Below are 16,249 nucleotides of genomic sequence, written 5' to 3' on the forward strand. Positions count from 1 at the left end.
TGGTCAAGATGCTGGCACAGGTAAACACAGCTCGCCTCCTCGCAAAACCGCATCAAAATTACAACTAAAATATAGAACAACTATCACTCAGAACTGTCAGAAATCAAGTTGCATGGAAGTCTTGACAACTATGGAGTTAAACTACATCCATCAAGACTGATAGTAGGGGCATAGATACAGAACAGGCCGGTCCCACACCCACGTGTGGTGGATAAATATTTGGGAGGGATATCTCAGGAGCGAGGAGTCCCAGCCCCACACCAGGCCCCCAGGCCCAGCGTTCCGGTGCCAGAAGCTAAGTCCTCATAACTTACGGCAGCAAAAATCAGCAGGTATTCAGTTGGTGGAAGAAACTGTTAGAGTCCCAAGCAGTTTCCCTTAAAGAACCCTCATATGGACTTATATAGATGTACTTCCTCTGAGCTCCTACATCACCGGGGTAGAAGCTTGAACAGTACCAGTGGCATACAAGGAACTGAAGTGTCTGCATTAAGGTGGGAGCTGGGGGACAGCTTTCTTCCAGACAGAAAGGTGGGCAGAAGCCATTGTCACTTTTCTGAGCCCTCCCCACATGGAGCCACACAGCCAGCAGGCAGGTGCCTTATTTGAGACTCCATCAACCTGGCTAACACTGTGTAGCCTGCCCTGGAGATCCCCTGAGGCTCTTTCCCACCCAACTTATGGGACCATCCAAACAGTTAACTATGACTTTTCTGTATGAATGGCTGGTCTTGGCTCATACCTCACACTTCCTACCTCCTATGAAACAAGCAACAGCAAAGTGGTCCCAGACCGGGCACTAGCAGCAGCCAGTGTAGATTCACAGCCTGGCTCCCCCTGGGAATTGCCAGGCCCAGCACAAATAGCAGCCATCTCATATTGCTTTATAGTTCAGGAAGGGTGGCCCTGGGCAGAACACAGGTGGGGGCTTTGTAAAGTACAGTGTAGGAAATGGAGTAGCCAAAGAACTTATACTTGTGACCGACGGACATGAACAATGGTGTGGGTATTGTCTGAGGGAGTGGGGGTGCTGGTGGAGGGGGGTGAAGAGGGAAGAATTGGGACAACTGTAATACCATAATCTATAAAATTTAACAAAAAGAAGCGGCTCATCAGTTGGAGCTGGCAAGTCTGAAATCTATAGGGCAAGCAAGCAGCCTGGATACTTAGGTAGAATTTTCATGTTACTGACTTGAGACAGAATTTCTTCTCTGGGAAACCTCAGACTTTACCTTGAGGCTTTCGACTGGAAACCCCCGCCCCCCCCGCCCCCACACACACATTATCAGTCATCTATTTTGTCTAAAGTAAGTTGATTGTAAATGTTAATCACACCAACAAAATACTTCACAGCACCATCTGTATACTAGTGTTTGACCAAACTGGGCAACCATAACCTAGCCAATTTGACACATAAATTAACCATCACAACCTCTATTACTGTACTGTGTCATCTTCGTTGCTAAATCCAATGGACACTTTTCACATCTTTTCTTACTTGATCCCTTTGCAGCATTGGACATCTTGGACCACCCCGTTGTTTCTTGAAACCCTCCTCCCTTAGTCTCAGTCATCCTGATGTTTCCCAGTCTCCTGTCCTTCTGGCTCTTGCTTTTCTCATATTTCAAGGACTTAACTCATCATCTCCCAGTTCTTTAATTATTGATAGTCTCTTCTATCCTTGGCCCTCTTATTATTCCCACAATTGATGTCTCCCAAATCTAAAATTCCATTTTAGAATTCTCTACTGAGGTTCGCACCTGTATATCCAATTACCTGTTGGACATCTCCATCTGGATGTTGTACGGATATCTCAAACTGTCTAAAACCGAAGTCCTGTTCTTTCCCTGTCAAACTTGCTTTTACATCTCTCCTGTTCTCTATCTTTGTGTGTGGTACTTCTCCACCCAGCTACCAAATCAGGAACCAAAGAGGATCCTCACCTTCTCCCTTACATTTACTGTGTAAAACTTGCTCCTCTCCATCTCAGTCTCAAACCAAGAGAGCTCAACCCCCATTTTCTCTTGCCTGGAATCTTCTGGTCTTTTTGCTTCCTGTCATTCTCTTTCCAACTCCTCTACCCTGGTACCAAAGTGATATTTTAAAAATGCAAATCTGTTTAGTAGTTTTTAAACTCCTCCAGTATCTCCTAATTGTCTGCAGAATTAAGGTGGAATTCTTTAGCAGGCCTACAGGGCCCTCTGTGGCTAGGCCTGTCCTACCCTTTATCTTCCACGCACCTTGCTCCCCTCTCATACTTTCACGTGAATATTCAGAGAGCCCAGGCTTCCTCTGTCCCATATTGCAGTCTTCTGCCTGGCATGTCCACTGTTTCTATCAGTTCCCTCCCGACCCCCACCGCAAATGTACAGAAAAATTACTTCAGTACCCAGTTCTGTCTTCTCCTTTGAATATCCTTCCTTGATTCCACAAATAGATTTTGACCATGCCTCCTCTCTGACATCATTATACATTGTTTTCAGCTCTACTGTAGCACTTATCACTATTATTTTTGTTTGTTTGTTTACCTGAGTGTCACCTTTCAGTGGGCTGTGAACTCATTTTCACTGTCTGGCACATAATAGACTGTCATCAGATGTGTGGTGGTGATGGAGGTGATAGGCCAAGTGGATTACACAGTTCATTTAAATAAGGACATGCCTTCTGTATTGAGGGGTGTCGGGCTTGGACACACACACTGGAGAATGGTAGGCTTTTATGTTCCTTCGTCCTGTCTAGAAGTGGCTGCTTCAACCGATAGTACCTAATCCTTTTCGATGTATACTTTCTTCGATCTTTTGGTACCTATACTCAGCCTTCACTTTGCTTTTGTTTTATTTTACTTGTATCCTTGGGGCAATTAGAAAGAAAGGAAGCTGTTAAATTATTATTACAAACTGCCGCTCTCCCATTTTGGTTTCATTACAGGAAGAATCGTATATCAGCTTGTTCCCATGTCATTCTTGTGTCCAAAAGAATTCTTTTCTCAGCAGTGAAAAGAATTCATGTGATAACAACAATATTTTTCAACAGATTTTTAATTCTCCTATGTCCCCAAAATGTCTCCATGCATTTAATGTCAAATTAAAAACTAAACTAGTTCTGTGTTAATCCTGAGAGAAGAAACAATGGTTTTAAAGGAATAATGGCGAATTCTTGGGTTTTTAACATGAAAACTACAGGTGACCAAAGGGCCTGCTGTGTACATTGGGGTCAAAGGATAGCAGAATGGTCAGCATCTCAATTTAGACTTACGCGTTACTTTCTACTTTAAATATGCTTATAGAAGCTACTTGTGGTGTAACTCCTTATGTATTTAAATTTATCTGACTCTTGGTTTTCTTGGTTTATTTTTCAAATGGGTGAAGAATCTACTTATGAATTCTTTGCCCTTTATGGAATGTGGTATCTTGGTTTTAGTTCCATATACCCCTTCCCCTTTACTTAATTTTATCATATTATTTTGCATCCTGTTTCTAAAATAATGGCTTTGGCTTGTTTTTTCCCGAATGTTTCCGCAGTTTGGTTTGAGTATCTGGCTTTGGGCACCCCTCCTGGACTCCATTTGTACTTGTGGTTTTTGGAAGGCAGAAGTCAATGTTTTCTATGGAAGATGACTCTTTTTTTTAATATTGTATGTGTGTATCTCTCCCCGCCCCCCCTTCCTTTTTGATTTCTCTTAAAAGACTGGAAAGAAAGCGGTTAAGGCAGTCCTGTGGGTGTCAGCAGATGGACTCCGAGTTGTGGATGAAAAAACTAAGGTAAAACTTTTATAAGCTTAAATGTATCTAGTCATGTTTTTTTAATCCCTAATGATCCAATTTAATGCCATTAAGCAGTTGTAGGCATTCTGTGCCCTTTCATTTTGATTAGGGGCGGGGGGAGAAACATCAGTTTGTTGTTCTGTGTATTTATGCATTTATTGGTTACTTCTTGCATGAGCCCTGACCAGAGATCAAACCGGTAGCCTGGGCCTATCAGGAAGATGCTCTAACAAACTGAGCTACCTGGCCAGGGCTTTGTATCTTGCCACTTTGTCCAAAGTACAATCATCTGACTAGTTAGTGTTTAGGAAACCAATTTAGTTACTCATTTACCGGATAAAAAATAGAATAGAATGCGCTCAACATTTTACTCTACATGATACAGCATGTTTAGCCTACCAAGCATTGTCGCTTAATGTTAAGATTCTCAGTTCCATTATTGTTGTTACACATTTTTTAAAAGTTTACTCCACAGATTTGATATAAAAGATGATGAACCTTTTACCACAGTTCAATTTTAAAAAAAGACCACATGAAAAATTTCTTCTTGTTCCTTAATAAAACACTTTTTTTAAAGTGGTATTTGAACTGGTTAACCTGTTATGTAACTAGAAACCCAACTCAAGTGAAATATTGAGGACTAGTAAATGGCTCATTTGGTTAACATTTACTTAGAATTCACACAATATATCAAATCATAGGTAGCATTTTGCATATGAGAAAGGGAGCCCACATGCCTAAATAAGAGTAGAGACAGAGTCTTCCCTTAGAGAGCATGTGATATTATATAAGTACATTAATCATTAATTTAAATTTCCTAAGAGACCTACAGTCTGGAGAAATTTTAACAGGGCAGCAGTTTTTTAAAAAAACTCCAACGCTACTTGACCTGGGAGAAAGTCTGGCAGGTAAAGAGCAGTTTGATGGGTAACTTGCCTGATACATTTTAAGTGATTTAATACGAGGGGGAACCCTCCCCCCACCAAAAAAAAACAGAATTATCTTCTGGAGGGCAGGCCTCTTGTGGTACAGGCTTCCCCCACTAGGTGAGTGTTTTAGGAACACATCTGTGTCAGTGTACCAGCTGGTGGTGTTGTGAGAGGCTGTGTTTGGCTTCAGTGAATGTTTTTTGAAGACTTCCAATGCATTTGTCCATTCCACGATGGGTGATTTATGAGCTCATCTGCCGACACCACGCTGTGAGTGTTCAGCAGTTTTTGATCAAAACTGGCATGGGCCCCGTGCTCCACCCGCCCTTCTTATTCACCCAATCTTGTCCCAAGTGACTTTTTGTTTGTTTGTTTGTTTCTCTGGACGAAAAAAGTCCTCAAAGGCAAATATTTTGCCACTGTGGAAAAGATGAAACAAAAAACAACAAAAGCATTAATAGGCATCAAAATCGACTAGTTCGAAAACTGTTTTGAGCAGTGGGAAAAAAATGTCTCAATAGGTGTATTGCATCAAGGTGACTCTTTGAAGATGACTGAAGTTTAAACATGGAAGAATAAGTACACAGTTTTTTATAAGTAAATCCCAGGGGAGGGTTTTTGGGTCCTCCCTCATATAGCTGCATTTTAGTTATTTTGATTTTCCATCTACGGCTTTTTCTTTTTTTCTTTTTTCTTTTTAAGTTCAAGAGAAGTGGTAGTGTTAAATGCACATGACTCTTAGAAACAACGATCATTTTAGTTGGGTTATTTTTTAAAAATAACTCGGGTAGTTTTCGTAAGTGTTTTGGATGAAATTTGTCCACAGAGGCTGTGCTTTTTAATTGATTTGTGCAATCGTGAGAAAGCGATGTTTCCCCCTGGTGGCTGCTTCAGCACTGGCAATAGTTCTTTCCACACAGAGTGGTAATAGTAGTTATTGGATTGTCACTCTTGGACCCATTATGAGTGGAAAAGAAATTTTGCAATGTGTATAATCTATAAAGGGCTCATACTTAGAATAATAAATATATCAGTAACTCCTACAAACCAATAAGAAAATGACAGCCAACCAAAAAGACAGTGACTTTGCTAAAGAGGAAATTCATAGTAATCAAGGTTACGCAAAATAAAATCACAATGAGCCACCAGAATTGCAAAATAAGTGTTATATGGAAATTGGCTTAAGTATATTGATTTCAGCACATTACAGATTAATTAAACTTGGGATCTACAGTGATAAAATTAGAATCAGCAAGCATATGTTTTGAACATGAAGATGGCCCTGGATGGTGTGGCTCAGTGGGTTGAGTACTGGCCTATGAGCTGAAAAGCTGCCAGTTTGAATCCCAGCCAGAGCACATGCCTGGATTGCAGGCCAGGTGCCCAGCTGGGGGCATGGGTTGGGGGCCTGCGGGAGGCAGTCAACTGATGTTTCTCTCCCTTCATGCCTACCTCTCTCTAAAAAATAAATAAGAACTTTTAAAAAATGCAGATGAAACGAGAAGAGGCATCTGGGCAAAGGGCCTCATAGGATCTCTCTTAGGTCAAATCTTTTTTTTTTTAAGGATGCTTCATAATACTTTATTTTACAGATTCCTCCCACCTTGTTCACAATCATCTAAGAGTCCCAGATTACTCAGGCCAAAGAGGCTAGTCCTGCTCCCATGCTCCTTTCAGAGCAGTGGTTCTCAGCTCTGACAGCACATTTGAAATCATCTTAGGCCAGATTCTAAGTATTCAGACTCTTTGGCCTCAGATCCAGTTATTCCATAGGCTTGATATATCAGATGCAGGGATTTTTGCATTATGAAATGAACATTCTGTGTTTCTTCTGAGAAGCTTGACTAACCTCATAAGTCCTCTGTTCCTTTGTGTTTCCCTTTTTCTAGGACCTCATAGTTGACCAGACAATAGAAAAAGTTTCTTTCTGTGCTCCAGATAGGAACTTTGATAGAGCCTTCTCTTACATATGTCGCGATGGCACCACTCGGCGCTGGATCTGTCATTGCTTCATGGCTGTCAAGGACACAGTGAGTACAACAGCGCTTTCATCGTGCCTAGCCCCAGTTAGCCAAGCTCCTTCCGGGCTGGCTCAGTCAAGCAGTTCTCACTACATTTTTGACAAGTACCTGCTGTTACAGTCCTTGGAAGCGGCTAAGCGAGCCTGCTTTCATTCCTTTTTTTCAACTAACCCACACTCTTGGTGTGGCCCTGCAGCTCATGGAGCAAGATGATTAGCCGAGATCCGCGGTCATTAAAGGAAAGCGGGAGTATTCTGGTGAGGGTGACGGCGACGCTTTATTTGAAACTTTTCATCATTAGAACTCTTTTCAAGATTCTTACATGTATTTGTTTGCTAAGACACCTGGGTAGGAGACATTGGCATTTGAAAGGTGCTTGTGAGTTTATTTGCGAAGAGACTGTACCACAAGTGAAAGAATTAAGTTGGAGTATATTTTCAATTAATTAAAATAATAGAAATACTAAATTATTATATAATGGAGTGCACTAGAAATTGTTGCATAATAGAAATTTCTGGTTTTGTTTAAAAATAGAGAATAACCTAATATATCATCTGTGATGTAAATTATGCAAGATTCTGACATGAAAGACAAACCTCCTACGTGATGGTGATCTTAACTATAATTATATATATAATATATAGAATACATATATTATATATCATATAGTATGGCATTGAGTGTATAATTTCTGAGTTTTTAAAAGTTCAGGCAGAATAAGGCAGTCTAGCCATGCCTGAGGGCTTCCACTCAGTAAACTCTTACCAAGGTTTAACCTGGAAGATAAGCAGTGACTGTGCTCGAAAATTGACCAAAAGGGTTTCTTAAGTTCTTGGAGACAGTGCTATGAACAAATATTAGGAGCCCAGGCTCTGAACCAGATCTGGGTTCCAGACCCAATTCTGGTTCTTACGAGCTGTGGTATTTGTGTCAAGTTACTTAACATTCTCCAAGTCTTAGTTTCCACTTCTATAAGATGGAGATAACAGTTGCAAAAAACTAACTTAGATAGTGAATGTAAGCGCTCTTAGCATAGGGTCTGGGCCATGGTAACTGCTCCAAAAATAGTGACTATCATTATTAAAGCTGTTTCTCCAGCTGGTCTGGGGAGGTGCTTGAGGAGGGGTATATCTTCAATAACCTCTGCCCTAAACCTAAAGAGAAAGAATAAGCTCCCTTGGCCCATCGCGGTGTCCTCGTAATGGAGCTGTGTGCAAGTGCAAACAGGTTCTAAGACTCCTTCAGTGCTCCCTCCTATTTCATGCGTTTGTGCCTACCCTCATAGCATCGTACTAAAAAGTTAGGTGGAAACTCACGTGGGTTCATAAAGAATAAGTGTCAGTCTTTAAACAGTGATGTGATATCTTAGGGACAGAAAACATTTCAAACATCACCTCTCCTTATGATGTCTGACATTGACACATGAAATCCAGTTAAATTATTTGTTCAGAGTCATATGCAGGGGCAGCGGCTTACATGGTTTGATTTTGAAAACTCCACAAAGGGTTCACTGTTGTCAAATATATATCTTCGTACTATTAATGATGCCAACAGTTAATTACATCATCTCTGAATTTTTTTTTAATTAATTGATGGAGGAGAGAGAGGAAAAAAAATCAATTTTTTGTCCTACTTATTTATGCAGTCATTGATTGATCCTTGTATGTGCCTTGACTGGGGATCAAACCCACAGCCTTGGTGTATGTAGATGACACTATGACCAACTGAGCTACCCAGCCAGGGCTCATCTCTAACTTTTTATTCTGCAGTTAGGGGTATGGTCTGAAGTACCAATAATGCTCAATGGAATGTTATGCAGCAGTGTAAAAAGAATGAAATCTTGCAATTTGTAACATCATGGATGGATGTGGAGGGTATTGTGCTAAGTGAAATAAGTCAGACAGAGGAAGACAAATACTGTATGGTTTCACTTACATGTGGACTAAAAAAAAACAAACAAGCAAAGAACAAAACAAGAGCAGATTCATAGAAACAGAGACCAAAGGCATGGTTACCAATAAGTGAGGGGGAGGGGATGCATGAAAAGGTGAAGGGGAATATAGTCAATAATATTGTGATAAGTGTACACTGTGAAGATAATTACTGGAATTAATGTGGTGATCACATTGTAAGGTATAAAATGTTGAATCACTCACTATATTGTACACCTGAAACTAGTATAACTGATATAATAACTGATGCCAACTATACTTAAATTTAACACATAAATAAAATGAGCAATGAAGATGAAAATAAATAAAATGTAAATAACCCTGGTAAAAATAATTCATTGAATTCATTAAATCTACCCTCAGTACTCAATCCAATATATCTTTAAAACAATATTTAGTTTATATAAGCCCTCCTCTCCTTCCACAGACAAACAAATCTGTTTTATCTGTTTAATTCCTTTGTAAGTCGAGAGTGTGGATGAAAATGTGCTTTAATTTTTACTTGTGTGTGGTTGGGAAGTAGAATAGGGATTAGAGAGAGCTAGAATATAGGGAAGGTATAAGGAAAAGCCTTTTAAAAGCCCTGTGCGTCTAGAATGGAGAATGGTGCTTGGAGGCGGGGTATTCAGAAAGGGGGAAGTAAGAGAACTGAGCGTTCACTTGCCTGATTCCCTTCTCATCACTGGAGTTGTTTATTGGAAGTTTTAAGTTTGCACCTTTTGTTCCTGGACATGTTGACAGTATATTAAGCTCCTGAAATTTGCCCTGCCTTTCCAGTGGTTCTTAGAAATCCTTGGTAAACATTCCCACTACCCTAGATGGGAAATAGAGTTTTGCATTTCAAGACTTAGGGCTTCAGCAATGTCTCCTTAGCTGGCGGCCAGAGCTGCTGTGACAGAGGGAGCCTGACTAGTAGGAAGGTCTCAGCAGTGGCTGCTCACAGATCACAGGTTGCTGATGGTCACCTTACCCAATGCCCGCTACAGTAAAGTTCAGTAAGCGTTACCAAAACAACTTATTCATATAAGTTCATTTGGCATATAACATATTAAAATCCAATTTAAACTGGAGTTTCCAACATTTTGCCTTGTGTGAAAACAGACTTATTTGTGGTCCGAGCTCATTTGTAATTGTTGGTGCTGCAACTCTAAAAGCATCTTGTGAACCTGCTGTTATGTATAGGGTGAAAGACTGAGCCACGCAGTAGGCTGTGCTTTCGCGGCCTGTTTAGAACGCAAGCAGAAGAGGGAGAAGGAATGTGGAGTGACAGCTACTTTTGATGCCAGCCGGACCACTTTCACAAGAGAAGGATCATTCCGTGTCACAACAGCCACCGAACAAGCCGAAAGAGAGGAGATTATGAAGCAAATCCAAGATTCCAAGAAAGGTACAGTCTGTTCTACTGCAATTTTTGTTTATTTAAGCAGTTTTCTCCAGCAGGTTAATATTTTGACACTGTCAGGGCTAAGCTTTCTCACAAAGAGAACTCTTAGCAATATATGAAGACCTTTAAGAACAAAGCTTAAAATCTAAACGAAGCCCTTTCCTTCAGAGTGGCTTGTTTAGTGACTTTGAAACTCTTTACCCTTGTTATTATGTTAAGCTATCTGGGGAAGCTGCGAGTGCAGCTGAATAAGCGGCAAAGATATTACACGCCATGTTTAAAAACAAAATTGGGAAAATCTACTTCCTGGAACAGATTTTTAATTCTGATGCATCTGATCTGTGAGAAGCAGATGGTATCAAGGACCTGCATCTTAAAGGAAGAAGTGCATATCCCAGGTTTAGGCTGCAAAGGACCCATTAACGTGATGCTGGGTCCAAACACAGGGATTTCCCAGTACTGTTCTTAATAGATTATAACTGTGTTTTACTACTTTAGTGAAAAAAAGAGTCCACATATTTTGAGGAGGTAGCCCCTAACTCAGCCCTGTTAATTTTAGTGTGTGATGTTTGCAGAACGTGAGCATTTTCATGTACACATGGCAGCATAGCAGAGATGCCTGTACCAGCATTCAAGTTACTCAGAAGGCTGTTGCCTAAAGTTGGGTTCAGTGTGCTTTTGAACTAAGTGATAGGGCTTGGGGAAGATGCTTTGCATTTTTGTGTATAGCTGGGGTTCAAGGAATATTTCAGAATTAAGCAGTTCAGTTTAAATACACAGTAACATAATTTTGCTATTTTTTTACTGTATTCTTTCAGTTCTAGACCAGCCATTTTGGGTAACATCATTAATAATGATGCTAACAGCTCTAATTCTTAAATTTAAAAAAAGGATACATATTTTTATTAGAAATTAAATTAGTGATTGTGATTTTTTCATTTCTCACAAACATTTGTGCCAGGATACCAAAGAATAAACAACACCATGCTCCTTTTTTATTAGAAAATTTAGTATGTACAGCTATGATTTAGTGTGTTTCAGTGACTATCTGACTGGAAGCGTGTTCTTCAAAACCACCAAATATTACCCTGTGCTACACACAGCAGCTGCCAGAGCGGTTGTGCGCCCACGGCCGCCGAGGGCTGTGAGAAGGGGGAGAGCCAGAGGGTGCCCACACTCACGGCGGGGCTCAGCTGGCACTCACATGGAAACAGTCTTATTATTGGGTTTATTCCCATTCAAAATTTGATTCCTGAATGCTTTTATTCAGATGAGCCACAATGCATATTCTCCACGATTGAAAGACTGCTTTGGGACATTCTTTGACATCTATTCAAACTTATGCTTATTTAGTCATTTCTGACTGCCACTACCAAAGTCCTCTTTCCCAAAACAAATGAGCAAACAAACATTGAAAACCATAAGCCATCATTCTTTAAAGGACCTCATATTAGTTCATACGTACTTTTTTTTTTTTTTTTAGAATCTTGTTCTAAGTCTTAAATTACGAATCACTGCATAAGAATCAAAGATCTATATGTCATAGTAGATATATCATGTGGCATGTAGTAGGTAAAACCTTTTGTTTGAAAAATAGATCTGAGCTCTGCTTTTATCCCGTCTTCTAAGAGACATTGGGAAGAAAAAAGAGACAGACAGACATTGGGAAGGAGATACGGGTTCAAGGACCTCAGAGAGTTTTTGCTTTTCTCAGCTGTGTAAGCTCATATTATTTGAAGACATTGCTAAGGTCCTCTTTCTCTTGATTTTCTTGAGCTGAAACAGATAAGACGGCTGTTGGTTCATCAGTGGCCCCCGGCAACACTGCGCCATCCCCGTCTTCCCCCACCTCCCCCACTTCGGATGCCACTGCCTCTCTGGAGATGAGCAATCCTCATGCCATCCCACGCCGCCACGCGCCGATTGAACAGCTTGCTCGCCAAGGCTCTTTCCGCGGATTTCCTGCTCTTAGCCAGAAGATGTCACCCTTTAAACGCCAGCTATCCCTGCGCATCAACGACCTGCCTTCCACTATGCAGAGGAAGACTGATTTCCCCATAAAAAATGCAGGTAACCCAGCCTCCACCTGACTCACTGGGTGCTCTAGCACTGAAACATTATCATCACTTCCAGGGGAAACACTAATCTGACCAAACTAGCCCCCCGCCTCAGGCTGGTTTATGGTTATATGCATCTTGTATCGTTCCCCATTGGGAGAAAACTGAGGTACATTGAGGGAGACCTGAATCATTCATTTCTCTTCAACAGACAGGTAACAGAGCCATGAGAGAAATTCCTGGCCTGAGCTATAAGGTTTGTGGTTTGTCCTGATGGAAGTGTACTTACTACCTCTCAGCCAACCTGCTTCCAAACATCAAGGGTCTCAGGTTTCCATTCTTATTCTGCCACTTGGGACCCAGCAGGGAATTAATTATAAAGGCTTTGGAAACACATCGAGTTAAATAGCATTACTGTCAGATGTACCAGAAGAAATGGATAAGTGCTCATTGTCCTTGTGGCTGGTTGGCTCCATAGGGAGGAAACTCTAAACGGGCCTCCTGCATAAATCTAAGATCTGTTGTTCATCAGAAACAGTGGGCTTGCTCACACATATTCATTACCTTTCAGAACTGCCACACAGCCCTTTGTGTGGCCTCTGTACAGCCGAGCCAACCCCGGTAGCTTTATCCTCATCATAAGATCCGGAGTTAAAGTGTCAGATCTGGTCAGTGCTTTTATTGGACTCTATTTTACTTCACTCCGAGACACATCTAGCCAGTGCTACAACAGAATATGAGGAAGCTCTGTCTCAATGGGGCGCTCTCACGGGTAGTGGTATAAAAGCACAGAGTTGAGTTCTTCTGACAGATGAAACTAGGCCTAAACAACAGTCAACAAGATGATTACCGAGGGTTGTGCCAGCTCCCAACTCCTATAAAAACTGAAACTCCAGATGCTTCAAGTACCTGTTTTGTCTCCTTCTGGAGCGGATGGGAAACAAAAACTATCATTCTCTTTTCACAGTCGAGCAAACGTTCAGCACACATAATTATCTTCCTCAATGACAGAGTCAATATTAAGAACAAAGCCTCAAGAGTCCTGGACCTCTGTTCACTTTTTCATGTTATCACAGTTCCTATGAGGTACTTTGGTTCTTGGGAGGAAAATGAGAGTGGAGGCATTGTCATAGCTTATCATAGAGAAAAGAGCTGAGCACCCACTGGTGCCCTTGGCTTGATCCCATTCTCTGATAGTTACTAAATAGCTCCAGAACTTAACTAGGATCGTAGCCCTATGAACTGGTTGGAAGACAAACAGGTTGCTCATATTTTCCAGAAAGATCTAGCTAACTGAACATCTTGGCACAAAAAGAACACCAGCTTCTCAACAGTGTTACACAGGAGAGGAGATAAAGAAATCTTGGGATTTGCAAGGGAGGAAGATAGTCCTTAGTGCATGAATTGCTGACCCTTGATACCTTCTCACCCGAAAAGCCAATGAAATAGAGTCAGTAAATGTTTTGAAGTTGTGTTTATAGCCCCACCTGACTGTTGAAACACTTCCTTTCACAAGTGAGGGACACAGTAAAAATGCCACCTTGTATCATACCGTTATCCTGCAAGATTATTTAGCTTCTCTTTCTGGAGCCATTTTTTGCTTGTCTTGCAGTGCCAGAAGTAGAAGGGGAAGCGGAGAGCATCAGCTCCCTGTGCTCACAGATCACCAATGCCTTCAGCACACCCGCCGAAGATCCCTTCTCATCCGCCCCAATGACCAAACCAGTGACAGCGGCAACACCACAATCTCCTGCCTTTCAAGGTTAGTGCCCTCTTAGCCTGCTCAGCACTTCTCTTTGAAAGTAGTATTTTTATGATGCTGCTCATGAACTATCAGTTGGCATCCCGAGCTTGCCAGGAGCTGTCCAGAGCCGGTCATTTCCCTGTTCGATAATGCCTCAGATCGATTCATTTCTCTATTTGACGGTGTCCCTGTGCTCTGTTGCCCTTTCTGTTTCCTAAGATGTCTGCATTCATCATTTTGCATGTACCTATCTGCCTTTCATCTCATTCTGTTAGAAGCTTCTATAGTCCCCATGCACTGCTTCCTTTGCCGCTTCACTGTTAAAAGAGTCAGCATATCCTGCCAGTTCTGGAGCACGGTCATCAGAGTTGGTTCTGGGGTTACAGTTTTCTCTAGCACAGTAGCTTTCAACTCAGAGTGATTTTGCCCCTCAAGGAAAATTTGGCATTTATTATCTGCAGACATTTTTTGGGTGTCACAGCTTGGTAAGGGGTGATTGCTACTGGCACTTGCGTAACCAGGGATGCTATGATACTAAACATCCTTCAATGCACAGGCCAGCCACCCTCACAGCAGAGAATTATCCTGCCCAAAATATCAGTAGTGCCAAGGTGGAGAAGCCCTGGACTCCACACTGTCTCAAGGGGCTCATAAAGAAAAAGGTACTTCTTTTGGCTTTTTAGTTCATTTTATCTTCTGTACCAAGTATCCTAAAATTTGACTTTGTGGCATTGAAGAGTTACTAAAAGTTGTTGTTTTCAGAGATACTGAGTTAACAGTTGATATTGACTCAGAGGTACGCAAGAGTCTGTATAGCTTAAAATAGAGACTTTTAGAATTTGAGCTTCTATAATTGCCATTTCTTCATTTCTTTTGAGAGAGGGCTCAGAAAAAGCTTTGCTGTGGAGACAGTACCCTGCTCCTATTGGAGTAAGATACTGCATGCTTTTCCTCAAGGAATCTCTTACAGAGAAAAAAGCCCCTTATACCTTCATAGTCATGTGCACCAAATAGCTTTTCATTCCATCTGACAAATATTTACAGTACCAGGAATAACAGGCACAATTTATTGAGCACTTCGTGCCTCCTGCCACATCGTGGTAAGGACTCGTGCACGTTCCTGTCTCAATCAATCCCCACACCAGTCTTTGAGGTTAGCATTACAGATGAGGAAAAGGAGGCTCGGAGAGGTTAAGTGAAGTAATTGCCCAAATGGCACCGCCAGGATTTAAACCTAGGTCTTTCTGAGTATAGTACCTCTTGCATCCTGCTAACTATATGCCTGTTCACGAGGCAGTGGGTGTAAAACTGAGTAGGACATAGCCCTTCCCCTCCATAAGGGGCTCCCAGCCCAAGGGCGATCTAGTCTTTTAGACAGCCCTGGGAAAGGGGCGCCTGTGCCCTCGCACAGTGCCCCGCCCTGAGGGCAGGGAGCAGCCGCTTCTCTGCTGTGCTGGCTGTGCCAGCTGGGCCGAGTGGTGGGGACTGTGGGGCCAGGTACCGACAGTAAAGGAGCAGGGTCAGGAGGTCAGGAGACTGTGATAAGGAGAGAAGGAAAGGATAGTAGCTACTTTGAGATATTATGAACATTACCAAGGAGGAAATGTCTTAAAAAAAAAAAAAAAAGGAAAATCTGTAGCCAATTACAAATTTATTTAGCAAATGAAAACATACACCACGTTTTGATTTATCATCTGTAATATGGGGATAACCCACTCTTAAGGCTTTTGAGAGAACTAAATGAGATAATGCTGACTGAAGTATTAGTAACATAGTCCCTAACACCTAATACAGAATCATTATATGTATCTTGTTGTTGTTATGGTTGACATAATTCGATATTTTGGAAAAGAGGTAGGAGAGGGAAATGCTTTATCTACGTCACTGTGCCAAAGGCTCAGCTATATATAAAAGAGTTAGCTTTTTGCTGCTTGTAAGACAAAGCAGCTTTGTTCAGTTTAATTTGAAATTGTTTTTCTAGGCTTCATTTCCACTCTCCTCATGCACATAGTTTCCTTGAACAGTCATTTGACTTTTTCAATATAGCATTTTAATTACAACCTCTGATCCTTTCTTTGCCAAAAGGTTTGTGTTTTCATCACAAGATGGTATGGTTATCCCAACACCAACTTTTCTTTCTGTTCCATCAGTATTGCATTGGCCTGACTGACCCAGCTCCAAGGGGTCACCTATACACCCTGCATGAATTAACTCCATTGATGTTGTCTGCTCCCATTGTAGCTAATGGCACTGACTCAGCCTTCCATGTGCTTGCTGCTAAGCCAGCCCATACTGCTCTAGCACCCGTAGCAATGCCTGCGCGTGAAACCAACCCTTGGGCCCATGCCCTTGATGCTGCTAACAAGGGAATTGCAGCCACACATTCGGGTAAGGTGGC

The 16,249-nt window shown here is 41.5% G+C and overlaps 1 protein-coding gene across 6 annotated transcripts in view; it reads left to right on the forward strand.

Moving 5' to 3' along the window:
- The window catches only part of NUMB (NUMB endocytic adaptor protein), a 129,510-nt gene that overhangs the window by 110,371 nt on the left and 2,890 nt on the right, over positions 1-16,249 (forward strand). For 4 of the 6 annotated variants that reach the window (XM_054567317.1, XM_054567316.1, XM_054567319.1 and 1 more), the window contains 6 exons: positions 3,687-3,761; positions 6,583-6,723; positions 9,849-10,053; positions 11,827-12,120; positions 13,720-13,869; positions 16,093-16,239. In XM_054567317.1, coding sequence (XP_054423292.1) covers positions 3,687-3,761; positions 6,583-6,723; positions 9,849-10,053; positions 11,827-12,120; positions 13,720-13,869; positions 16,093-16,239 — 1,012 coding nt within the window. The remainder of the gene's footprint in view (positions 1-3,686; positions 3,762-6,582; positions 6,724-9,848; positions 10,054-11,826; positions 12,121-13,719; positions 13,870-16,092; positions 16,240-16,249) is intronic. The other 2 variants (XM_054567320.1, XM_054567321.1) reach the window with 1 other exon arrangement.

This window comes from Pteronotus mesoamericanus, unplaced genomic scaffold (genome assembly GCF_021234165.1).
Source record: "Pteronotus mesoamericanus isolate MK-2021 breed Mesoamerican mustached bat unplaced genomic scaffold, CSHL_Meso_final contig_182, whole genome shotgun sequence".
In the NCBI taxonomy this organism is placed as follows: Eukaryota; Metazoa; Chordata; class Mammalia; order Chiroptera; family Mormoopidae; genus Pteronotus; species Pteronotus mesoamericanus.